Consider the following 25,413-nt stretch of genomic DNA (forward strand, 5'->3'; position numbering starts at 1 on the left):
GCTGGAGTAGAGGGCGCAGGAGACCCAAAGTGGGGGCTGGGGTTTCGGGCTCCTGCCCCCTCCCCAAATTCTGACTTCTTTCCCTGAAGATTTGGAGGAATAAACGATGGACCATCTTAGCTCCCAAAAGGCTCCATTTGCTTTCCCAGGATGGAGGGAGGGGCGTCTCCCAGCCCTCGGGTCTTTGAACCCGAGCATTGAAGGGCTGGAGGCTTCGGCTGGTGCCCTCCCTGTTTCCCAGGGCATTTACTGCAGGCTTTAAGGGGTTTCCAGGACAGGTCGCTTCTCTGTCCCTGCTAAACCTTTTCTTCGAATTTTCCTCTTGATGACGGGGCGCAGGGAGGGGAGGGGTTCCCAGAGTGTCCGTCAGCCCCTTCCTCCTTTTCTGGGAATGGTGGGGAGAGGTGGCTCTCTTGACCTCTACTTCTTTCTTTTCAAACCTCAGAAACGGGGGAGGGGTGGAGTCTTTGCTAGCCCCTCCCTCAGTGGGGGTCTTACGCCTCGGGAATGGGACAGGGGTCCTTCTTGACCCCTGTTTATTCTTTTGTATTATTTTGAACCCCATTTGTGTGAGGGCATAAAACATCTCTTGGGCCTCGGTTTTTCTTTTCTGCAATTGGGAGTCAGGGGCATTTACCAGGTGTCACAGCACCTTGGACAAGACGGTGGCCTCAAGAGTCCCTACCTGGGGTGGGCGCGGGCGGGTAAGGGAACCGCCCCTCGAAGACCGGGGCTCAGCCAAGGCCTCAGCCTCTCGACCCTTCAATCGCCCAGATGCCACCATTGGACAGGAGGAGAGAGTAGACAATCGTTGATTGGCTACTCCGCCCGTCGCTCGAGGGCTTAAGCCAGTGAGAGAACGCTGAGGGGCCCCGCCTCCCCGAGGCGGACGAGAGGCGGAGTCGGCCGCCGCGCCGCTCCCGCCCCTACTGGATGCAAACTCTAGGCCCCGCCCCATTTGCGCGTCAATCTGCGCAGGAGCCCCGCCCCATCTGGCTCCGCGTGCGTCAATGGGCCACATCTCTACGCGTGGCTCCGCCTCCGGATGGCGTCACGGACTTATCTACATGTGAGGCCCCGCCCCTCCCTTTGCAGGACGTCACCTAGGACTGCAGGGGCCTGAGCCGCTGCCGCCGCCGCCACCGCACAGCCCCACATCAACGCACAGGGGGCCCCGTCACCGCCACCGCCAAAAAAGTCACTGCCGCTAGGGTCGCCGTTGCATCGGTTCAGGGCAAGGTGAGCTCCTGGGCGGCCGGGTGTGCTCAGACTCCAAGCACCTGCATAACCTTCATTTGACTGATGGGTTGACTAGGGTTGAATGAGGGGAAGGATGCGGCTGTCGCGAGGCTAGGAATGGGTAGGGCCTGGGCGCCCCACTCCTGTCTGATCCTCACCACTAACCCCCCCAACCCCCCTGCTCTGCGGCGGAGGGGGAGGGGAGGCGAGCTCCTTGCGGGAAGCTGTGCGCGCGGGAGGCTTTTGCGTGCGCGTGCGCGTGGTGTGCACACGCGTGTGCGCGCCTGCCTGTGTCAGCAGGTCTGTGTGTACCCTTGCGTGTGTACCTGGATATGCTCGTGTGACCCCGTGGGGGTCTGGGCCTAAGTGTGTGCGTGTTGCACGCGCGTGGAGAAAGACGTGTGGACCGCCTGTGCATGCATGGCCCGTGCATACAAGCACGGGGATCCGTGTCCGTGTGGGTGATGTGCACACCCTGCGTGGGTGGAGAGGCCTGTGCGCACGGGTGGTTTGCACATTTCTATAGGCGAGTCGGTGTGCAAACAGGTGTCTATGTCTTTGTCCTGTGCACTCCAGTGCGTTCACACACTCCTGTATGTACGGATGAGCGTGTTTGAGGCTGTGTGCACGTGAGCGTGTGCTTGCCCCGCCTGTATCATGTGATGCAGCGGCCTTGGCCGGAGCTCTCCGGCCTGGAGGTTTGGGGGAAGCGGGGGCTGCAGATGCGCGTCCTCGAGGGACCATGCACGCAGTGCACGTGGGGCAGTGCGGCCGGGTTCTGAGGACCATGAAAGATTGATGGGGGGCGGAGCCAGCTGCAGTCATCCCCTCTGGGCTCAGCCCTGGGTTTAGGGTTACAGCCCCACCTGGGGCACAGGCCTTTTGGAGGGGGCTGCTGGAATGTCCCCATCGGCGACTCTCTGAGCCCCTCCTCCGAAACGTCCAGGATTTCAAGGTCACAGGCTGCCCTCTGCTGGGGGCACCACCAATTAATACTGGGGTTCCTGATGGGATAAGGGTGTTCTCCATATACTGGCCGTTTTCTGGAGCCCTCGCCATCCTCTGCCTGGGCTTGAGCACATGAGGATGGAGAGAGCCCCCCTCACGGCTCTCCTACACCCGGTATCCCCAGATGGCATCCGCCACAGACTCACGCTATGGGCAGAAGGAGTCCTCGGATCAGAACTTCGACTACATGTTCAAGATTCTCATCATCGGCAACAGCAGCGTGGGCAAGACGTCCTTCCTCTTCCGCTATGCTGACGACTCGTTCACGCCTGCCTTCGTCAGCACCGTGGGCATCGACTTCAAGGTCAAGACCATCTATCGCAACGACAAGAGGATCAAGCTGCAGATCTGGGTGGGTCCCAGCTGGAGGGCTCCCACCCGGCTTGGTCTGATTCCTGTCCTTGGAAAAGCAGCCCCAGCCTTGTCTGTCTCTTTCCTGACTGGAGTCATTCACTTACACACTGGGCATTTATCAGGTGCCCACTATATACCAGGGGCAGAAACAGACAGCAACTGTGTTCTCCCATAAGCGCCTAATCCTTGTCCCTCAGTTTCCCCATCTTCAAGTTTTTCCATGTATGAGGTTTCAGCTGGATCTTGGTCCCCATTCTCTTTTGTTTGTTTGTTTTTTGAGACAGGGTGGTCTTACTCTGTCACCTAAGCTGGAATGCAGTTGCGTGATTACAGCTTTTTGCAGCCTCGACTTTCCGGGCTCAAGCCATTCTTCCACCTAAGCCTCTTGAGGAGCTAGGACCACAGGTGCCTACCACCAAGCCTGCTAATTTTTTTCTTTTTTGCAGGGTTTGGCTATGTCTGCCCAGGCTGGTCTTGAACTCCTAGGCTCAAGCGATCCTCCCACCTCAGCCTCTCAAAGTACTAGGATTACAGGCATGAGCCGCCCCACCTGGCCTTGTTAGTTTTAAGAGATAGAGCCTCACTCTGTTGCCCAGGCTGGATTTGAACTCCTGGGCTCAAGCAATCCTCCTGCCTTAGCTTCCCTAGTAGCTGGGAGTATAGGCGAGTGTCACTGAGTCTGGCTTCCTTTAGTTTTTAAACCTACAGCTATATTCTCTCTATCTTCGTTTGGCTTGATTTTTCTCCTTGGTCCTTGTCACTTTCCAATATAGGATACATTTACAGTGTTCTTTTCTTTCTTTTTTTTTTTTTTTTAAACGGAGTCTTACTCTGTTGCCCAGGCTGGAATGCAATGGCATGATCTCTGCTCACCGCAACCTCCGCCTCCCGGGTTCAAGCAACTCTCCTGCCTCAGCCTCCTGAGTAGCTGAGATTACAGGCGTCTGCTACCATGCCCAACTAATTTTTGTTTTTTTAGTAGAGACGGGGTTTCACCATGTTGGTCAGGCTGGTCTCGAACCCCTGATCTTGTGATCCACCTGCCTCGAACTCCCAGAGTGCCGGGATTACAGGTGTGAGCCACTGTGCCCAGTTTACACCGTTATTTTCTATTTCCCACACTGGGTGTCACTTAGCAAGGGCAGGGATTTCTGCCCATTTTGTTAACAACTGTGTCCCCAGTGTCCAGTTCAGGGTATGGCAAAGATCAGTGCCCAGTACATGTTTGTTTGTTTGTTTGTTTTTTGAGACAGAGTTTTTGCACTGTCACCCAGGCTGGAGTGCAGTAGCGCAATCTTGGCTCACTGAAACCTCCGCCTCCCGGGTTCAAGCGATTCTCCTGCCTCAGCCTCCTGAGTAGCTGGGATTACAGGGGCTCACCACCATGCCCAGCCAATTTTTTTTTTTTTTTTTTTTTTTTTCAGTAGAGACAGGGTTTCACCATGTTGGCCAGGCTGGTCTCAATCCCTGACCTCAGGTGATCCACCCACCTTGGCCTCCCAAAGTGCTAGGATTACAGGTGTGAGCCATCGCTGCACCTGGCCCCCTGTTTGTTTTTTTGAGACAGGGTTTTACTCTGTCACCAGGCTGAACTGCAGTGGTGCAATCTCACCTTACTGCAACCTCTGCCTCCTGGGCTCAAGTAACCCTCTCACCTGAGCCTCCTGAGTAGTTGGGACTACAAGTGTGAGCCACCACACCCTGTTCATTTTTGTATTTTTTGTAGAGTTGGGGTCTCGCTATGTTGCCCAGGCTGGTCTGGAACTCCTGGGTTCAAGCCATCTGCCCACCTCAGCCTCCCATAGTGCTGGGATTACAGGTGTGAGCCGCAGCACCTGGCATGGTACATGTTTGTTGAATGACTCTGTAGAATAATGGAGCAATCATATATTCCGAGCACTGGTGACCCAACCTGCTCTTCCTGACACTTTATGCCCCTGGGCAAGCTCCTACTCCTCCCATGGGGCTGAACTGGATGATATCAGAGCTCATTTCCTCTCCCAGGGCCTTATGTGTGGGTCCTCTCTGACCTTCATCTCTTCCTCCCTAGGACACAGCGGGGCAAGAGCGGTACCGGACCATCACCACCGCCTACTACCGGGGCGCTATGGGCTTCATTCTCATGTATGACATCACCAATGAGGAGTCCTTCAATGCAGTGCAGGACTGGTGAGTGCATCCCACTTGCTCTTTTTTTCTTTTCTTCTCTTCTCTTTTCTCTTCTCTTCTCTTCTCTTCTCTTCTCTTCTCTTCTCTTCTCTTTTCTTTTCTTTTCTTGAGAGAGGGTTTTATTCTGTCACCCAGGCTGGAGTGCAGTGGCATTATCAGGGCTCATTGCAGCCTCGAACTCCTGGGCTCAAGTGATCCTCCTGTCTCAGCCTCCCAAGTAGCTGGGACTACAGATGCATACCACCACACCTGGCTCATTTTTTGTATTTTTAGTTGAGATGCGATTTCGTTATGTTGCCCAGGCTGGTCTTGAACTCCTTGGCTCAAGTGATCTGCCCACCTTGGCCTCCCAAAGTGCTGGGATGATGGGCATGAGCCATCGCTTCTGGCCTTCCACACTCATTCTGGGGCCATTGTCTCTGAGCCAAACTTTCTTCAAAAAATAACAAATAAAAGGTAGGGGTCTGGGAAGGATTTCAAATGGAAAAGTAAAACTATAACCATGTAGAAAAAAAATATCTGCAAGTGTAGGGTGGAGAATATAGAGACTATAAGGAGAGTTGGCATGGCCGGGCGCGGTGGCTCACACCTGTAATCCCAGCACTTTGGGAGGCTAAGGCAGGTGGATTACCTGCAGTCAGGAGTTTGAGACCAGCCTGACCAAAATGGAGAAACCCCATCTCTACTAAAAATGCAAAAATTAGCCAGATGTGGTAGCGCATGCCTGTAATCCCAGCTACTTGGGAGCCTGAGGCAGGAGAATCGCTCAAACCCAGGAGGCGGAGGTTGCAGTGAGCCAAGATTGCACCATTGCACTCACTCCAGCCTGGGCAACAAAAGCAAAACTCTGTCTCAAAAAAAAAAAGAAAAAAAAAGAGAGTTGGCATAGGTTAGAGGTTGCAAACATTTCAATTTTCTGCTCAGAAGTAATAACTGTTTTGTTTTTTTTTTTCTAGAAATAATAACTTTAAAAAAAATTTCTGGGCTGGGCACAGTGGCTCACACCTGTAATCCCAGCACCTTGGGAGGCCGAGGTGGGTGGATCTTGAGTTCAGGAGTTCTAGACCATCCTGGCCAACATAGTGAAACCCTGTCTCTACTAAAAGCACAAAAAATTACCCAAACATGGTGGCTCATGCCTGTAGTCCCAGCTATTTGGGAGGGTGAGGCAGGAGAATCACTTGAACCTGGGAGGCAGAGGTTGCAGTGAGCCTAGATCGCACCACTGCACTCCAGCCTGGGCAACAGAGCAAGACTCTATCTCAAAAAAAGAAAATTTCTGGGCTGGGTGGCTCATGCCTATAATTCCAACACTTTGAGAAGTCAAGGCAGACAGATACTCCAGCCTGGGCAACAGAGCCAGACTCTATCTAAAAAAAAAACAAAACACAAAACACAAAAGCAATAATGGGTCAATGGGGGCTGGAGTGGGGTGAACGAGGGGCACATGGGGGAAAAGCATGGTGGGGAGGATGGAGGGCCAAGCTTCAGGGTCTTTCTCCCTCGGACAAGGACACGGGCTCCACACCAGCCTGTCAGGGTGGAGCTGGGATCCTCCAAGCAATAACCTGTCCCCCTCTCGCTGCATCCTATAGGTCCACCCAGATCAAGACCTACTCGTGGGACAATGCCCAGGTGCTGCTGGTAGGAAACAAGTGTGACATGGAGGATGAGCGGGTGGTGTCATCAGAACGTGGCCGGCAGCTAGCTGACCACCTTGGTGAGTGCCCAGCTGGGCCAGAGACCCACAAAGCTAGAAAAAGGACACTAAGAGAGGGGAGGGCTCACACCCAAGGTCTTACAGCTAAGCCAGGTAATTCACACTTTCTGCAAACTAGCCTTCATCCAGGAGCCATTTGTGTTGGATCTTGAGGGATGTGTAGGAGTTCACCATGCAGAAAGTTTAAGGATTGATTCTGACACTCATCGTCCAACGCTTTGTTGGGTGTTACTGTGCTCGAGAGGCATCTAGGGAGGCCTCAAGGGACGCCTGAGGTGGAGGGAGGGACCTGGATGAGAGGAGCCCATGAGAGGAGCCAGGCTTCCTGGAGTGGTGGGCAGTGGACTCTAGAGCTTGGAAGAAGGGTCTTTCAGGCAGAGGAAGTAGCTTGGGCAAAGGCTTGCGGTGAGAAAGATCCTGTGTGTTTTGGTGATAATTTCACAAGACTGAAACATGAGGGTCAGCTGGAGGAAATGTAGCCGATCAGAGAGGGCCTCAACCATATGCTGAGAGGCTGGGACTCTTTGGAGGGCAATAGGGAGCCACAGAGGGTGTGTGAGCAGGGGGGAGGTCATGGCTGGATTTGAGTGTCTGAGGCTTCCAGGGCCAGTATATGGTGCTGGGCTGGACGCTGCAGGGCATGTCTTGCCAGGTCCTAAGGACAACGAGACACAGTTTTAGGAAGGAAGGGCAGGAGACCAGGTGCACTGGCTCACGCCTATAATCCCAGCACTTTGAGAGGTGGAGGTGGAGGATTACTTGAGCCCAGGAGGTCGAAACTGCAGTGAGCTATGATCACGCCACCATACTCCATCCTGGGCAACACAGCAAGGCCCTGTCTCAAAAAAAAAAAAAAAAAAAAAAAAGCAGGAAATGCAGAGCTGACCCAGTTCAACGTTGCTTCTCTGCGGGATTTGTCAGTACCTTCAATAAGCTGCTTGGCACTGGGAATCTCCAGTGTTTCCTTTCCTCAGAGAAGCATCTCTGGGAGTTGGCATAGGGCGTGGCCAGGGTCCTCATCTCTGCCTTCCCTGACCACAGGGTTCGAGTTCTTTGAGGCCAGCGCCAAGGACAACATCAACGTCAAGCAGACCTTTGAGCGCCTGGTGGATGTCATCTGCGAGAAGATGTCCGAGTCGTTGGACACGGCAGACCCTGCGGTCACAGGCGCCAAGCAGGGCCCACAGCTCAGTGACCAGCAGGTGCCACCTCACCAGGACTGCGCCTGCTGAGAGCCACCCCACCCCCTTTCCCCTCTTCCCCGTCTTCCCCACCTTCCCCCAACTACCCGGGCCTGACCTGGCCCCTACCAGCCATGGGCACAAGACCCCTACTCCTGACTTAGCCCGTCACCCTTATTTATTATTGTAGCTATTTATTTATTTATCGAAGATGTCCCTCAGGGGCCCGGGCTCCCCTGCCCACCCCAAGCCCTGCCCATCCTGTACATATAGCCCTTTCCCCACTCAGCCGTGGTGTCTCGTGGCCCTGTGAACTCACCACTCACCCTCCTGAACCCCCTCGCCTTTTTTTTAAATTCACCCCCAACCACAGTTGTCAGTTGTGAAGAGGGGGCCAGATGACACCCTAGAGCAGGCTGATTGGGCAATGGGAGGTGGCCAGGCCTGCCAGTCCCTCGGCTCTGCCGCGGTGGGCTGAGGCCACTGTTGGGGGTTTCCCTGTGCGGACCATGGGGGTCAGAGTCTGGCCTGCCGGGCTCCTCTCCCCCAGTTTTCTCTTTTGGTGGGGGGCTGTGCTGTGGGTATTCACCACCCTGGGACCCCTCCCCCTACCCACCAGACCTGTTCTGACCTCATGAGTGTCAAACGTGCCCCCTAGTTCCTTAGGAGATGTCAAGACAACACTACACACACCTAATAAAGCGAATGGACCACGTGTGTTCCTGTGAGCACCGGGCCCTGCCCACCCTGGTTTTGACCATCCACAGCATTTTCTTTTGTTATTTTTATTTTTCAATATAAATAGAGACAGGGTCTTGCTATGTTGCCCAGGCTGGTCTAGAACACCTGGCCTCAAGCAATCCTTCCACCTCAGCCTCGTGAAGGGCTGAGATTACAGGTGTGAGCCACTGCGCCCAGCCAGCAGTTTCAATTACATTACAGAGATAAATTAATGGCATTTCCACAGTTCACAACCAGGGAAGGAAACACAGAGGCTGCCCGGCCCTGCCTGAAACTTTTAGGGGCCGACTCCAGGCCTGAGCCTGCTCTGAGGGGATCGGCCACATCCCCGCCTTAGTCCCAGGACCTGAGGGAGCTCTGGATCGGTGGCTTGGCCCAGAGCCAGGTGGACGGCAGTGTTGAGGGGTTGGGGCTTGGGACTGGTTGGCAGGGTGAGCCCCGTGCTGAGTCCCAAGTGGGACATCTTGGTCACAGGTCGTATGAGGTTCCTGCTGAGAAGGGCTAGGGGATGATCATCCATCTTCACGGGTGTGTTCCAGTTGGGGAAACTGAGTCCCAGAAGTGCGCTTGGGAAGGGCGGCTCAGCCCAATGCCCGGGAGCTGGAGTGGCGCTGGGACGTGGCCCAGGACCCGAGCTCGCTGCAGGGGCCCATTCCCCTTCTGGTAGAGGGGATGGTCTGCCAGGAGTCAGTCTTGCATCTGGTCCCGGAGGTGGACAGTTCAGTCTGCTCGGGTGTCCAGGGCCACACAGCCTGGGGATGTCAGAGGAACTGGGCTCTGTCCACACAAGACAAGGCATCTGGTCAGAAGCCTGGCTCATCCCTCCTGGTCCCTCCTAACTGAGCCCTATCCTACCTGCCCTCGGGCCAGACGTCAGCCCTGCTCAACAGACATGGCAGGGACCTGGCTGAGGTCGCATCAGACAGCACAGAAGGGATGGGTCTTTTTTTTTTTTTTTGAAACGGAGTCTCGCTCTGTCACCTAGGCTAGAGTGCAGTGGCATGATCTCAGCTCACTGCAGCCTCTGCCTCCTGGGTTCAAGCGATTCTCCTGCCTAAGCCTCTCAAGTAACTGGGATTACAGGTGGGTACCACTAATTTTTTGTATTTTTAGTAGAGAAGGGGTTTCACCAGATTGCCCAGGCTGCTCTCGAACTCCCAATCTCAGGCAATCCACCCGCTTGGGCCTCCCAAAGTGCTGGGATTACAGGCATGAGCCATGGCGCCCAGCCGGGGCTGGGTCTTAACGGCCAGTGAGGAGCTCTCCGCCAGCCCACTGTTGGGTAAAGGTTGCCTGGAGCACAGGGGACTCCCACTCTCCAGGGTGGCTGGCTACACTGCCACTTGGAGCTCACACGTGTAGCCCCCTGGGGAGTCCCCTGGGTGCCTGGTATGCCCTCCACACTCACCCGGTACTTCAAGTACGACAGGTACGTGTCCCAGCCCAGCGTCAGGCCGTTGATGTAGGTGACTCGAAATTGGGGAGGCACGAAGAGGAAGTTCACGAACTGTGCAGCAGGCCACACGCACCAGTCTGCCTGCGGGGAGAGGCGGGGAATGAGGGGCGGGGCCGGAGCTGGGTGGGGGCGGAGCGTCCATGAGGGGGCGAGGCCGGACAGGGGCAAGGGGCGGGTGCTCCCACCTTGTAGAATTCCCAGAACTTCTCTCGCAGCTCCTGGCAGCTCTCACCCACTGTCTGACCCTCCAGGCAGCCAAGCCCTGGGAAGGAAACCAAGAAATCAGTGTTAGAGGCCAGGAAGTACTGTTGAGATGACAAGATGGGCTGACGGTGGAGGGCGCGGGGTTGGGCCCCTGAGAGCCCGCGCCCCCCACCCCGGGCAGAGGCACAGGGACTTTCAGATGGGATGGACAGAGAATTAGGGTAGCTGGTGTAGGGACAAAACAGAGCAAGTCAGTCCCAGTGAGAGACAGAAATCATAAACATATAAACACGTGCCCCAAAGGAGACACTCCCTGTAGCTGAGTCAGTTGTATTACTTTTCCATCACAGACCAGGAAGCTGGCCTGGGAGGTGGAGAATGAGAGGCTCCTCTATTAATACTGCTGTCTTTACCGAGCCTAGGGCTGGCACCGTTGCACCTCATGAAGTCCAGCCTCAATTTCTCTTCGTTCAGGTCTCAGGGCCTTTGCATTAGCTGTTCCCTCTGCCTGCTGGTTCCCTCTTCACGTCTCAACTGAGTGTCGTCCCCTTCTTTTTTTTGTCTTTTTTTTTTTTTTTTTCCCTTTTTTTTTTGTGGAGAACGGGGTCTCGCTATATTACCCAGGCAGGTCTCGAACTCCTGGGCTCAAGCTATCCTCCCGCCTCTGCCTCCCTGAGAGCTGGGATTACAGGCGTGAGCCACCGCGCCCGGCCTTTCTTTTTTTTTCTTTTTGTCGTCCCCTTCTTTGGGAAATGCTCTCAACCTCCCGCCCAGGACGGCCCCAGCAGATACTGTAGGAGGGACGAGGTCCCTCTTACACTTGCCAGTGTTCACATCGGCCGAATCTGTCCCGTCCCCGCTGTGACCTGGCTCCTAGTTCGGGACCACCCAAACAGGGGGCACATTGGAAATGCACCTCTGCATCCTTCTTAACACAAAGCTGGCTCCACCCCTCGCCACCTATGAGAGGCAAAGCCTAGGCTTAGGAGGCTCCTTACCCAAGAAGTACCAGACGCCCAGCAAGGGAGAGGCTACCAGCTGATCCACGAGGACCTTCTTGAGGACATTTGGGAAGCCTCGGAGGCCAGACGCAGGGAATAGACGGTCCAGTGACAAGTACCAGTAGTGCAGGAAGGGACCCATGCTGCAGCCCACCGCAAACATGCTCGCTATAAGAGTGTAAGTCAGGGGGCTGGGTTGGGCCGGCAAATTCTCCAGTCCACTCCCTCCCTCCCTGGCTAAGGCCTGGGTAAGCCCAATGCCATCCCGGAGCCTCAGCCTCACCGAGAAAACCGGAAGAGCCCACCCGTGCATTCTTCCACTACAAGCCCCACCAGCAGGCGCGGCTCCAGAGGCTCCTAGGTAGTGGGTAGAGACCCCCGGGGGTTGGGAGGTGATGAAGACCCAGGCTGCGGGAGACAGACACCCGGAAGAGGCGCGGTCAGGGCAAGGGTCCTGCGCGGGACTGAGGCCACGGGTCAGGGGTCACGGCCAGCAGTCGGGTATCGGGATCAAAGGTCGCCCGGGGTGAAGGGCTAAGTAGCGTGGCGTCCTTACCGGAGCGCCGCGGGTCGAAAACCTGGCCGGGCCGGGCACGGATCTCCCATGACTGGCGCATGCCATCACCGGCCGCCATGAGCGCGCCGCAGCCCAGCGTGTTGGTGACGAGCAGCGCGCGGCCCTGGAATAGAAGCTGCCCCGCGGATAACAGGCGGCGCAGGCGGCGCCAGCCACCCCGCGCCATAGCCCTCGGGAGCCAAGGAATCCGCGCGCCGCTCTGCTTTCCCCGCGCCGACCAGTCGCGAGTCACAGTCGATCCCAAATTGCCCGCCCCTCCGGCATCCCGACCAATGCATAGGGATCTTCAGCCCGCAGGTCCACCCTGAGCCGCGCCGCGTCCACCAATCGCAGGCAGCCTCGGAGCGCCACATTGCCCGCCCCGAAGCGTATTGACCAATAAAAGGCAGGCGTTCTATCCCAAGGTCGATCTCCCAGTGACCGCCCGAGCTTCACGGACCAATCGGAAAAAAGAATTGCGTTACTTCCCGCATGCCGATTGGTAACGCTGCACTCTTGTTGCCCCGCCCCTTTCTGTGCCAGCCTATGGGAAACCGCGCAGCTACCGAACAGCCCAGTACGGAACTGGCCAATCGTAGACCGTGTCACGCGGGCAAATCAGTGACCGTCGTCCCGCCTCTCGCTTTGAGGTTGGACAATCTTAGGAAGTTACAACGCCTTCTGGCCTGGTTGCCTTCCGTATTTCCAGATTCTCCTGGACTTAACCAGAAGGGATGTGATCTGTCACCACGACAGCTACCGAGGTGGACTCCAATCCTGTAAAACACATTCATGGAACTTGGGGTGGGGTACAGTTCTGCTGCGGCTCAGCCCAGTTGGAGCCCGGTCCAGAAAATGACCTTGGGCCTGACCTTGACTGGTTCTCTTATCTCAGGTTCCGAAGAATAATAGTAATTGAAGTGTTAGTCACTGTTCTGGGCATACGATTCACGTTGACTCCTTCCAAGCGAATTTGTGCTCTTGCAGAAACAATTGTATCCTAATTATACCGTTCCGTAGGGAAAAATGATTTTTTTCTTTTCTTTTCTTTTTTTTTTTTTTTGAGACGGAGTCTAGCTCTGTCGTCCAGGCTGGAGTGCAGTCAGTGGCCAGATCTCAGCTCACTGCAAGCTCCACCTCCCGGGTTTACGCCATTCTCCTGCCTCAGCCTCCCGAGTAGCTGGGACTACAGGCGCCCGCCACCTCGCCCGGCTAGTTTTTTGTATTTTTTAGTAGAGACGGGGTTTCACCATGTTAGCCAGGATGGTCTCGATCTCCTGACCTCGTGATTCGCCCGTCTCGGCCTCCCAAAGTGCTGGGATTACAGGCTTGAGCCACCGCGCCTGGCCCATTTTTTTCTTTTCTTCTTTTTTTGAAATGGAATCTTGCTCTGTCACCCAGGCTGGAGTGCAGTGGCGCGATCTCCGCTCACTGCAACCTCCGCCTCCCGGGTTCAAGTGATTCTCGTGTCTCAGCCTCCCAAGCAGCTGAGATTACAGGTGTCATGCGTGTCCGTGTGAAGAGCCTACCAAACAGGCTTTGTGTGAGCAACCTGCCTGCTTATTTCACCTGGGTGCAGGCGGGCTGAGTCCGAAAAGAGAGTCAGTGAAGGGAGATAAGGGTGGGGAGGTTTTATAGGATTTGGGTAGGTAAAGGAAAATTACAGTCAAAGGGGGTTTGTTCTCTGGTGGGCAGGAGTGGGGGTCACAAGGTGCTCAGTGGGGGAGCTTTTTGAACCAGGATGAGCCAGGAAAAGGAATTTCATAAGATAATATCATTGCTTAAGGCAAGGACTGGCCATTTTCACTTCTTTTTTGGTGGAATGTCATCAGTTAAGTTGAGGCAGGGCATTTGCACTTCTTTTGTGATCTTCAGTTACTTCAGGCCATCTGGGTGTAGACGTGCAAGACACAGGGGATGCGATGGCTTGGCTTGGGCTCAGAGGCCTGACAACAGGCACGGGCCACCACGACCAGCTAATTTTGTATTTTTGGTCTAGACAGCGGTTTTACCATGTTAGCCAGGCTGGTCTCGAACTCCTGACCTCAAGTGATCCACCCGCCTTAGCCTCCCAAAGTACTGGGATGACAGGTGTGAGCCACCGCAAGTGGCTTGAAAAATGATTTTCAATGGAAACCCCTATGCATTCCCTACTAGAGTAGCAAACTACTGCCTGTGGGTTGTTACCTGTTGAAGGTGTCCAGGTTCTTGGCATCTTGAACAAAGAATTGAACAAAGTACACAAACAAAGCAAGGAAAGAATGAAGCTTAACAAAAGCAGAGATTTATTGAAAACGAAAGTACACTCCACAGGGTGGGAGCCAGTGGAACATAGGGACTCGAGAACTGTTTAGGAATTTTCTGGGGTTTGGCCAGGCACTGTGGCTCACGCCTATAATCCCAGCACTTTGGGAGGCTGAGGCGGGTGGATCACAAGGTCAGGAGATCTAGACCATCCTGGCTAATATGGTGAAACTCTGTCTCTACTGAAAATACCAAAAAAAAAAAAAAAAAATTAGCCGGGCGAGGTGGCGGACACCTGTGGTCCCAGCTACTCAAGAGGCTGAGGCAGGAGAATGGCGTGAACCCAGGAGGCAGAGGTTGCAGTGAGCCGAGATCGTGCCACTGCACTCCAGCCTGGGCAACAGAGTGAGACTCCAACTCAAAAAAAAAAAAAAAAAAAAAAACAAGGCTGGCACGGTGGCTCATGCCTGTAATCCCAGCACTTTATGAGGCCGAGGTGGGCGGATCACAAGGTCAGGAGATTGAGACCATCCTGGCCAACATGGTGAAACCCTTGTCTCTACTATAAATACAAAAATTAGCTGGCTATGGCGTCAGATGCCTGTAATCCCAGCTACTCGGGAGGCTGAGGCAGGAGAATCACTTGAACCTCAGGAGGTGGAAGTTGCAATGAGTCGAGATCACACCACTGCACTCCAGCCTGGTGACAGAGCTAGACTCCATCTCAAAAAAAAAAAAAAAAGAGTCAGAAAAAGAAAAAACCTGATTAACTTCAGGTTACTTTTTTTGGTAAGTGTTAAAGCAGAGGGGATTTCCTTATTGGGCTAACTCAGGTAGACTAAAATCAATTTTTAGGAAAGACAGCCAGGCACAGTGGACCATGCCTATAATACCAGCACCTTGGGAGGCTAAGGCAGGAGGATTGCTTGAGGCCAGGAGTTCAAGACTAGCCTGGGCAACTGGGCAGAACCTCATCTCTACAAAACAAATATTTTTTTAAAAAATAAAAAACTGATCTGTTTGGGATATGTCTGCTTCCTCAAAGTTTCAGTTTGATTATGTGGCACTTAGCACAAGTGACTCCATTCTTGTTTCATCTGGTCTGTTGGCGCCTAGTGCAGGAGCTCAGTCCAAAACAGTGGTCTCCCATAGTTTTGTTTGACATTGATCTGAGCATTTGGTAATCTATAAATGGATTACTGGTTGCTGAGAGACAATGGTGGATAAATTAAGAATTTATTGCCTGGGCACGGTGGCTCATGCCTGTAATCCCAGCACTTTGGGAGGCTGAGGCAGGTGGATCACTTGAGGTCAGGAACTTGAGGCCAGTCTGGCCAACATGGCAAAAACCTATCTCTACGAAAAATACAAAAATTAGCTAGGTGTGGTGGTGCATGTCTGTAATCTGAGCTACTTGGAGGCTGAGGCAGGAGAGTCGCTTGAACCTGGGAGGCAGAGGTTGCACTGAGCCGAGATCATGCCATTGCACTCCAGCCTGGGCAACAGAGCAAGATTTCATCTCAAAAAAAAAAAAAAAAAAAAAAATTTATTGCTTGGCTGGGCTCAGTGCCTTATGCCTGTAATCCTACCATTTGGGACCTGGACGCGGGAGGATCACTTGAGGTTAGGAGTTGGAGATCAGCCTGGGCAACATGGTAAGACCAGGTAACATGGTAAGACCGGATAACAAAATCATCTGGGTACGGTGGCGCACACCTGTAGTCCCAGCTACTTGGGAGGCTGATGTGGAAGGATCGCTTGAGTCCCAGAGGCTGAGGCTTCAGCTGGCTGAGATGGTGACACTGCACTCTGGCCTGGATGACAGAGCGAGACCCTGCCTCAAAAAGTAAAATAAAAAATAAAATTAAGAGAATTTATGGTACTGGGTGCAGTGAGTCATGGCTGTAATTCCACCACTTTGGGAGGCCGAGGCAGGCGGATCACCTGATGTCAGTAGTTCGAGACCAGCCTGGCCAACAAAGTGAAACCCTGTCTCTACTAAAAATACAAAAATCAGCCAGGCATGATGGCAGGTGCCTGTAATCCCAGCTACTTGGGAGGCTGAGGCGGGAGAATCACTTGAGCCCGGGTGGCAAAGATTGCAGTGAGCCAAGTGTTAGGCAGGGATCTAGACCCAACATGGCAGCGCCACCCGGCATAGCAGGCCCTTTGTTCGAGACTTCCCTTCCTCTTTGAACACACCCGCAGACTTGCATACCTCAGAGGTTCCAGCTGGGCAACCACACTTCCCCATGACCTGCAGCTCACCTGCATTTCACAAGTTCGTAAACAGCAGTTTCGGTTAACAGTTTCCGAAGACCCCTTCCTCATGACCCTTACTCGACTCCTGCCCTAGTAGTTTCAAGACCCCCCAGGCTCTGTTTGTACAACCAGCTTCCCTACCTCTCGGGCTATAAAAAAGCCCCTACCCTCCTCCCTCAGCGCAACTTCCTCGGCCCGCACCTTTGGACCGAGGAACCTCGCCCACGAGTCCTAATAAAGGCTATTCTCACTGCCATTTGCCTTGTGTCTTCATTCCCAGTTTGGCTCCAGCCTCAGTTTACCTTTACATTTGGTGCCGAAACCCGGGAGGAGACCCCTCCCCCAGACCCCTGCCGGGTTGGGCAGGCTCTCCTCTCCCCGAGCCAGGACCTTCTTTCTGAGCCAGGAGCCGTTTCACCAAATCCAAGACTCAATTCGATCACTGCTGGGTAAGTTTTCCCCTGTCCTGTAGGCCCCCTCTGGGAAGTCCCTGTCCAAAACGCGTGGCCATGTCGGGGGCTCCCTCCGGTCAACTGTGACCTTGGCACCGGGGACAAGGGACGTCCAACCTCCCCGGAAGCCGCCGTACCCCGCACTCTGCGTGGCAGTAGGAGGACGCTCCCATTGCCTCCGGACTGCCTGTCTTAGGACCATGGGAACTACCCAGTCCAAACCAGACCGAAAATCCCCTCTGGGGTGCCTCTTGGCGAATCTCCAGACTTTAAGTCTCAGCCAAGACGTAAAACAAAAGTGGCTCATTTTCTTCTGCACAGTAGCATGACTGCAGTGTAAATTGGATGATCAGTCTCAGTGGCCTGCAGAAGGCACTCTAGACTTTAACATCCTCATGGATCTGACCAACTTCTGCAAGAGACTAGGCAAATGGCACGAGATACCCTATGTTCAAGCCTTTTAGGACTTGCATTCTCGCCCAGATCTCTGCGCCCAATGCTCGTTAGCTCAGGTTCTACTCGCAAAGTTTCTTCCCTTGAGCAAGGAGAGGGATGATTCCTCCCCTTTTTCTGAGCCTCCTGACACCCTATCCCGGCCACCCCTCCGGTCTCCCACCCAACCTCCTCCTTACCCTGACCCGCCATTATCCCCATCCTCGTCAACGCCTCCCCTCCCTTCCACCCCTCATGTGCCCTTACCAAACCTGACAGATTCTGTCTCCCCTATCTCCACCTCCTCCCCTTCCTCGCCTGTCTCAGCCCATACTCGGTCCAGGACCAACCTGCTGTGTCCCTTGTGAGAGGTGGCAGGTGCCGAAGGAGTAGTCCAGGTCCATGTGCCATTTTCATTGGCAGATTTGTCTAAGGTTGAGGGGCGTGCAGGCTCCTTTTCGGCCAATCCTACTCATTATATCAAAGAGTTCAGGTATCTGTGCCAGGCATATGATCTCACCTGGCATGACCTCCATGTCGTTATGACCTCAACCCTGTCTCCTGAGGAGCAGGAGCGCATCCTAGCGGCAGCCAGGCAGCACACTAACCAGGTTCATTTAACTGACCCCGCAATGCCAGTTGGCACCGAGGCAGTGCCCTCGGCTGAGTCCTACTGGGACTACCAGGTAGGGCAGGCAGGCCGCCGCCACTGAGACATGATGGTTCAGTGCCTTCTTGCTGGCATGCAGGCAGCCTCTAACAAATCAGTCAACTTTAACAAACTAAAAGAGGTAGTCCAAGGCACAGATGAAAATCCGGGCGTTTTTCTTAACTGGCTGACTGAGGCACTTATTTGGTACACCCGCCTTGACCCTGCCTCCCCTGCAGGAGGAACTGTGTTGGCCTCATATTTCATTTCTCAGTCAGCCCCTGATATCCAAAAAAAATTTAAAAAGGCGGAGGAAGGCCCTCAAACTCCCATCCAGGATTTAGTCAAACTGGCCTTCAAGGTCTACAACTCCAGGGAGGAAGCAGCTGAGGCCCAACGACAGGCCAGGCTAAAACAGAAAGTACAACTCCAAACCCAGGCCTTGGTAGCAGCCCTGAGGTCAGCCAGCTCCAGGAACTCCCAGAAAAGAGGTACTACCCGCACGCCACCTGGTGCCTGCTTCAAGTGCGGCAATGACGGCCACTGGGCCAGGCAGTGCCCTAACCAATGGAGCCAACTCACCCCTGTCCAAACTGTCGGCAGATGGGCCACTGGAAGTCAGACTGCCCTGACCTAAGGATGGTCGCTGCGCCTCCACGTGATGACCCTCCTCCAGGTATTGGAGGCGCCTTCCAGCTCCTTGACACTGATGAAGATTGAAGAGGCCTAGACTCGGGGACCCCTCTCACTCTCGCCGAGCCCAGGGTTATGCTCCAGGTAGCAGGTAAGTCCATATCCTTCCTTATGGACACGGGGGCTACCTACTCTGTTTTGCCTTCCTTCAGTGGCCCCAGCCACCCCTCCACTGTCACAGTCATAGGAATTGACGGCACTCCCTCCACCTACCGCCAGACTCCTCCTCTGTCTTGCCGCCTGGATGGCTCCCTCTTCTCGTACTCATTTCTTATCATTCCTTCGTGCCCAGTCCCCTTGTTAGGACGAGATCTCCTCTCCAAGCTAGGGGCCTCAGTTCACTTCTGACCCAACCCCTCCCCACACCTCGCATTCCTCTTCCTCCTCTCACCTGACAAACCCCTCCAGGCTGACCCCCCACTCCTGTTTCCAGTCCCCATTAACCCTAAGGTGTGGCACACCTCCACCCCGATCATTGCCCAGCACCACACTCCGGTTCGCATCTGGCTAAAAGACCCTTCCAAGTACCCCTCTAGACCCCAGTTCCCTATCTCCCTTGAACACCGACAAGGACTAAAACCCATCATTACACGCCTGCTCCGGCAGCACATTCTAGTTCCTGCCAACTCACCATGTAATACTCCTATCCTGCCTGTACGGAAAAGCTCTGGGGCCTATTGCCTCGTACAGGACCTACGCCTCATCAATGAGGCAGTAGTCCCTACCTTTCTAGTTGTTCCTAATCCATATATACTCCTCTCGTGCGTTCCCCCTGACACCACTCATTTCACTGTCCTTGACCTGAAGGATGCCTTCTTTACCATCCCTCTACACCCAGACTGCCACTTTCTGTTTGCTTTCACATGGGAGGACCCAGACACTCATGTTTCTTCCCAGCTGACCTGGACCGTCTTGCCTCAAGGGTTCCGAGATAGCCCCCATTTTTTCAGACAAGCACTGGCACGGGACATCCTCCTCTGCCCCCTAACCCATAGCACCCTTCTACAATACTAGATGATCTATTACTATGTAGTCCTTCCTGGGAGTGCTCCCTTGCAGACACTGCTACACTTTTAAATTTTCTAGGTGACCGAGGTTATCAGGTTACCCTGGCTAAGGCTCAGCTTTGCACCCCTACTGTCGCCTACCTAGGTATACTCCTCACACCCACTACGAAAAGCCTCACGGCAGATAGAATGAGCCTCATCAAAACTCTCCAGCCTCCTCAGGATGCAGAAGAGATCTTGTCCTTCCTAGGACTGGTAGGGTATTTCAGGCATTGGATTCCCAACTTCGGGGTCTTAGCCAAGCCCCTCTACCAGGCTGCCAAGGAGACACCCACTGGACCGCTGTCCGACCCCTCCTTAGTTGCCAACTCTTTCAAGAAGCTTCAGGACTGTCTCTGCCCCTGCTCTCTCTCTCCCCAACCCCCTTTGGGCCTTTCATCTATTCACCGAGGAGTGCCAGAAGATAGCTACTGGCCTCCTAGCCCAGCCGATTGGATCCACATACCAGGCTGTGGCCTATTTCTCCAAGCAGTTAGATCCCACAGTCCAGGGCTGGCAACCTTGTCTGCGAGTCCTGGCGGCTGCCACAGAACTTACCCAAGAGGTCCTCAAGCTTACCCTAGGGCATCCTCTCACAGTCTACTCTTCTCACCGACTGTCAGATCTCATCACACACGAGTGTCTCAGCCATCTCACCCCATCCCGGCTTCAACAGTTCCACCTGCTATTCATTGAAAACCCTCACATCACTCTCACCACCTCACCCCCTCTAAATCCTGCTACCCTCTTGCCCACTCTAGGATATTATTCCACCCCCACACATTCCTGCCCAGAAGTTCTCACCACCCTGCCACCCGCCCGCCTTGGTCTTTCCGAACAGCCATTAGAACACCCAGACCGTACCCTGTTCGTAGATGGGAGTTCTGTCCTAACCCCCAATGGACGCCAACAGGCAGCATACGCTGTTGTAACAGCAACCCAAACGGTTGAAACCAGGCCCTTGCCTCTAGGCACCACCTCCCAGAAGGCTGAACTCACTGCCCTTACCCGTGCCTTACTTCTCTCCGAAGGATAGAGGGTTAATATCTATACAGACTCTAAATATGCTTACCTTATTGCACATACTCCCTCTATTCTCTGGCAAGAGCGCGGGTTTCTTACTACCAAAGGGACGCCAGTAGTCAATGGACCACATATAAAGAGGTTGCTTGATGCTCTCCAGGCCCCCAAAGAGGTAGCCATCATCCACTGCAAAAGCCATCAGCATTCTAAGGACCCTGTGTTGCAAGGTAACAGCCTAGCTGACTCCACTGCACGGGCCACTGCCCTCACTTCCCCCGCTCCCCGAGCGCCTTTACTCTTTCTTTCCCCCACATATTCCCCCGACTACTCTTCCCAGGAACTTCAAACCCTGATGGCCCACCCCAGTGTTACCCGAAACAAGGATGGGTGGGTGTTCATTGACAGCCGAATAGCGCTCCCTCAGACTCAGGCAGTACATATACTAACCGACATACACCGCTCTCGCCACATAGGACCCAAGGCTATGTATAACTTCCTAGAACCCATCTTTCACCTTCCCTCACTGCAGGCCCAAATTAAGAAAGTACATCAGCAATGTGCCACCTGTTCAGCCACTAACCCCCAAGGTAGGCTCAGACACCCAGGGCCTACTCATCAGCTAAGAGGCCACCAGCCAGGAGAAGATTGGCAACTTGATTTTACCCACATGCCCCGACATAAAAAATTTCGCTACCTGCTGACCTTAGCTGACACCTTCTCAGGATGGATTGAGGCTTTCCCCACCACTCGAGAGACTGCAGAAGTCGCGGCAACTATTCTCCTAGAGCACATTGTCCCCAGGTTTGGTCTCCCCATCCAATCAGACAATGGTCCGGCTTTAATTTCCAAACTCACCCAGCAGGTGGCAGCTGCACTCCAGATGACCTGGAAGCTCCACATTCCCTACCATCCGCAGTCGTCTGGTAAGGTAGACGTTCCCATCTCCCTAGTCCCCAGCCTCACCCTGTACAGTGAAGCTGAGCTATCCTGTCTTCTGTCCCTTGCCCTCCCCCGCCAGGCAAGGGCAGTATTCCTTCCACTAATGATTGGAGTCTCTTTAGCTGCATCCCTCATGGCCTCTGGCCTTGGAACTGGAGCCTTAACTCATTCTGTCCGATCCTCTCAAGACCTTACAGCCCGATTACAAGTAGCAATCAAAGCTTCGGCAGAATCCCTGGCTTCCCTCCAATGACAGATCACCTCAGTTGCCCAGGTGGCAGCCCAGAATCGCAGGGCACTCGACCTCCTTATGGCTGACAAAGGCGGGAGCTGTATGTTCCTTAATGAAGAATGCTGCTACTACATCAATGAGTCAGGACTAGTAGAAACCAAGCTCCTCACTCTAGAAAAAGTCCAAGAAGGACTCCACAAAAACCCTTAGGATTAGAGTCCCCACTCGGGTGGTGGCAGTTGTCCATGGCTGGCTGGGTCATACCCTTCCTAAGCCCCTTACTAATCATTGGCCTCTTTTTTTTTTTTTTGAGACAGAGTCTCGCTCTGTTGCAAGGTTGGAGTGCAGTGGCACAATCTTGGCTCACTGCAACCTCCGCCTCCCGGGTTCAAATGATTCTCCTGCCTCAGCCTCCCGAGAAGCTGGGACTACAGGCGCCCACCACCACGCCCGGCTAATTTTTTTTGTATTTTTAGTAGAGACGGGGTTTCACCATGTTCGCCAGGATGGTCTCGATCTCCTGACCTCGTGATCCGCCCGCCTCAGCCTCCCAAAGTGCTGGGATTACAGGCGAGAGCCACTGTGCCCAGCCATCATTGGCTTCTTACTACTCATAGCTCCCTGTATCCCCCGCTTCATCCAGGACCTCATGAAAGAAGTCTCCCGGGTCACTTTCAATCAGATGCTGCTCCACCCCTATACCCGAGTTCCGACCTCCGAAGAACCCCACGACGACCCATACCAGCAGGAAGCAGCCAGATGAACATGTCGCCCTTTTTTTCTTATTAGAAAGAGGTCGGAATGTTAGGCAGGGATCTAGACCCGACATGGCAGCACCACCTGGTGTAGCAGGCCCTTTGTTCGAGACTTCCTTTCCTCTTTAAACACACCCGCAGACTTGCATACATCAGAGGTTTCAGCTGGGCAACCACACTCCCCCATGACCTGCATCTCACCTGCATTTCACAGGTTCGTAAACAGCAGTTTCAGTTAACAGTTTCCAAAGACCCCTTCCTCATGACCCTTACTTGACTCCTGCCCTAGTAGTTTCAAGACCCCCCAGGCTCTGTTTGTACAACCAGCTTCCCTACCTCTCGGGCTATAAAAAGCCCCTACCCTCCTCCCTCAGTGCGACTTCCTCGGCCTGCACCTTTGGACCGAGGAACCTCACCCGTGAGTCCTAATAAAGGACTGCCATTTGCCTTGTGTCTTTGTTCCCGGTTCGGCTCCAGCCTCAGTTTACCTTTACACCAAGATCTTGCCGTTACACTCCAGCCTGGGTGACAGAGCCGGGCTCCGTCTCAAAAACAAAAAAACAAAAAAGACTTTATTGCTTTCCAGGAAGAACACCTTTTGATACCTGGCTGTGATTTTTATATGTTTCTGTTGATGGTGCTCAGGACATGTCACCCATAACATGCCAACCTACAACTTCGGCATATTGATATGGAGAATTTTGAGTTAAACACATTTGCAAACAGTAGATGCAAGAAGGGCTCTTATTTATTTATTTATTTATTTTTTTGAGATGGAGTCTCACTCTGTTGCCCAGGCTGGAGTGCAGTGGCACGATCTTGGCTCACTGCAACCTCCACCTCCTGGGTTCAAGTGATTCTCTTGCCTCAGCCTTCCAAGTAGCTGAGATTACAGCCTTGCAACACCATGGCTGGCTAAATTTTGTATTTCTAGTAGAGACGGAGTTTCACCATGTTGGCCTGGCTGGTCTTGATCCCCTGACCTCAGTTATCTGCCCACCTTAGCCTCCCAAAATTCTAGGATTACAGGCGTGAACCACTGTGGCCGGCCCAGAAGGACTCTGTGATCTTCCCTTTTATTTTCTCTTTATTTTTGAGAAGGAATCTCACTCTGTTGCCCAGGCTGGAGTGCAGTGGCATGATCTCGGCTCACTGCAACCTCCGCCTCCTGGGTTGAAGTGATTCTCCTGCCTCAGCCTCCCAAGTAGCTAGGATTATGGGTGCCCGCCACCATGCCTGGCTAATTTTTGTATTTTTACTAGAGACAGGGTTTCACCATGTTGGCCAGGCTGGTCTTGAACTCCTGACCTCAGGTGATCCCCCAGCCTCCGCTTCACAAAGTACTGGGATTACAGGCATGAGCTACTGTGCCTGGCCAAAATTTTTAAAAAATTAGCCAGACGTGGTGGTGTGCAACTGTAGTCCCAACTACTTGGAAGGCTGAGACAGGAGGATTGCTTGGGCCTAAGAAGTCAAGGCTTCAGTGAGCTGTGATCACGTTACTGCACTCCAGCCTGGGTGACACAGCAAGACCCTGTCTCAAAACAAACACTTCGGTCTAGTTACTTTTTTGGGTCTCCATTTTTCTCATGAGGGCTCCCATCTACAATGAATAAGCTTTGTGTGCTATTGTTTTGTTAATCTGTCTGTCAGTCTGAGCCAGACACCAGAGAGAGGAGGAAAACTCTAGCCCTGCTACCGTTTCTGGTGACAAGGATGGGTTACAATTGGCTGGGAAAATCTGCTCCCTCTGAGGTCTGCAGGGGAGAAATCCTGGGACCTGACTAAGCCAATGCAAAGTAAGAATTCAACTGAACCCGGTGGCTCATGCCTGTAATCCCAGCTTTTTGGGAGGCTGAGGTCGGTGGATTACTTGAGGTCAGGAGATCAAGACCAGTCTGGACAACATGGTGAAACCCCATCTCTACCAAAAAATAGCAAAATTAGCTGGGTGTGGTAGTGTGTGCCTGTAGTCCCAGTTACTCAGGAGGCTGAGGCACGAGAATCACTTGAACCTGTGAGGCTGGGGTTGCAGTGAGCTGAGATAGCGCCACTCCACTCCAGCGTGGGCAACAGAGTGAGACTTTGTCTGGGAAAAAAAAAAAGGCCACGTGGTGGCTCACACCTGTAATCCCAGCACTTTGGGAGGCTGAGGCAGGCAGATCACGAAGTCAGGAGTTTGAGACCAGCCTGGCCAACATGGTGAAGCCCTGTCTTTATGACACAGGAGAATCGCTTGAATCTGGGAAACGGCTGCAGTGAGCCGAGAAAGCACCACTGCACTCCAGCCTGGGCAACAGAGCGAGATTCCATCTCAAAAAAAAAAAAGTACGAATTTTTACTAGGCTGGGATTATGGCTTACGCCTGTGATCCCGGCACTTTGGGAGACTGAAGCAGGAGAATCTCTTGAGCTCAGGAGTTTGAGACTAGCCTGGGCAACATAGCAAGACCCTATCTCCACAAAAACTAAAAAAATTAGCTCGGCTTGGTGGTTCATGTCTGTAGTCCCAGCTACTCAGAAGTTTGAGGCAAAGAGGCTTCTTGAGCCCAGGATTTGGAGACTGCAGTGATCTATGATTACATCACTGCACTCCAAGCTGGGCAACAGAACACGACTCTGTCTTTCAGGAAAAAGAAAAAAAAAAGGTGCTGTATAACACCACCAGCTCACCCTTGGATTCTTTCCTAGAAGAAGCCAAGAGCCCTCCTGGGCTAAGCCCAAAATTTGGGGCTCCCCTGCAATGGACTGAAACTGTGTTCTCAGAGGGCAATTTGGAAACCAACTGGCAAGTGAAAAATTTTAATAGTCTTCACAAATGTTAGCACAAAGCTTTCATGATCTGAGTAGGTAATCGTAACTCGTTTCATCTGCAGAGACAAATTGGATCTCACTTATTTATTTATTTATTTTTATTTTATTTTATTTTAATTTTATTTTATTTGAGACTGAGTCTCGCTCTGTCCCCCAGGCTGGAGTGCAGTGGTGTGATCTCGGCTCACTGCAAGCTCCGCCTCCCAGGTTCACGCCATTCTCCTGCCTCAGCCTCCCGAGTAGC

The 25,413-nt window shown here is 53.4% G+C and overlaps 2 protein-coding genes across 2 annotated transcripts; one reads left to right on the forward strand and one right to left on the reverse strand.

Moving 5' to 3' along the window:
• Nucleotides 1-1,064: 1,064 nt before the first annotated feature.
• On the forward strand, nucleotides 1,065-8,421 carry RAB3A (RAB3A, member RAS oncogene family). Its single transcript, XM_003915168.3, has 5 exons — nucleotides 1,065-1,239; nucleotides 2,372-2,599; nucleotides 4,652-4,770; nucleotides 6,366-6,490; nucleotides 7,532-8,421. The coding sequence occupies exons 2-5, from the start codon at nucleotides 2,372-2,374 to the stop codon at nucleotides 7,720-7,722; spliced, it is 663 nt and encodes a 220-aa protein (XP_003915217.1). The 5' UTR covers nucleotides 1,065-1,239; the 3' UTR covers nucleotides 7,723-8,421.
• Nucleotides 8,422-8,440: 19 nt separating this feature from the next.
• On the reverse strand, nucleotides 8,441-11,919 carry MPV17L2 (MPV17 mitochondrial inner membrane protein like 2). The gene is made up of 5 exons (XM_003915169.4): nucleotides 11,630-11,919; nucleotides 11,071-11,241; nucleotides 10,054-10,130; nucleotides 9,821-9,949; nucleotides 8,441-9,189 (listed from the first exon to the last, which is right to left on the reverse strand). Exons 1-5 carry the CDS (start codon nucleotides 11,814-11,816, stop codon nucleotides 9,133-9,135), a joined length of 621 nt encoding a protein of 206 aa, XP_003915218.1. The 5' UTR covers nucleotides 11,817-11,919; the 3' UTR covers nucleotides 8,441-9,132.
• Between the last annotated feature and the right edge of the window lie 13,494 nt (nucleotides 11,920-25,413).

Source organism: Papio anubis, chromosome 20 (assembly GCF_008728515.1).
Source record: "Papio anubis isolate 15944 chromosome 20, Panubis1.0, whole genome shotgun sequence".
Classification (NCBI taxonomy): Eukaryota; Metazoa; Chordata; class Mammalia; order Primates; family Cercopithecidae; genus Papio; species Papio anubis.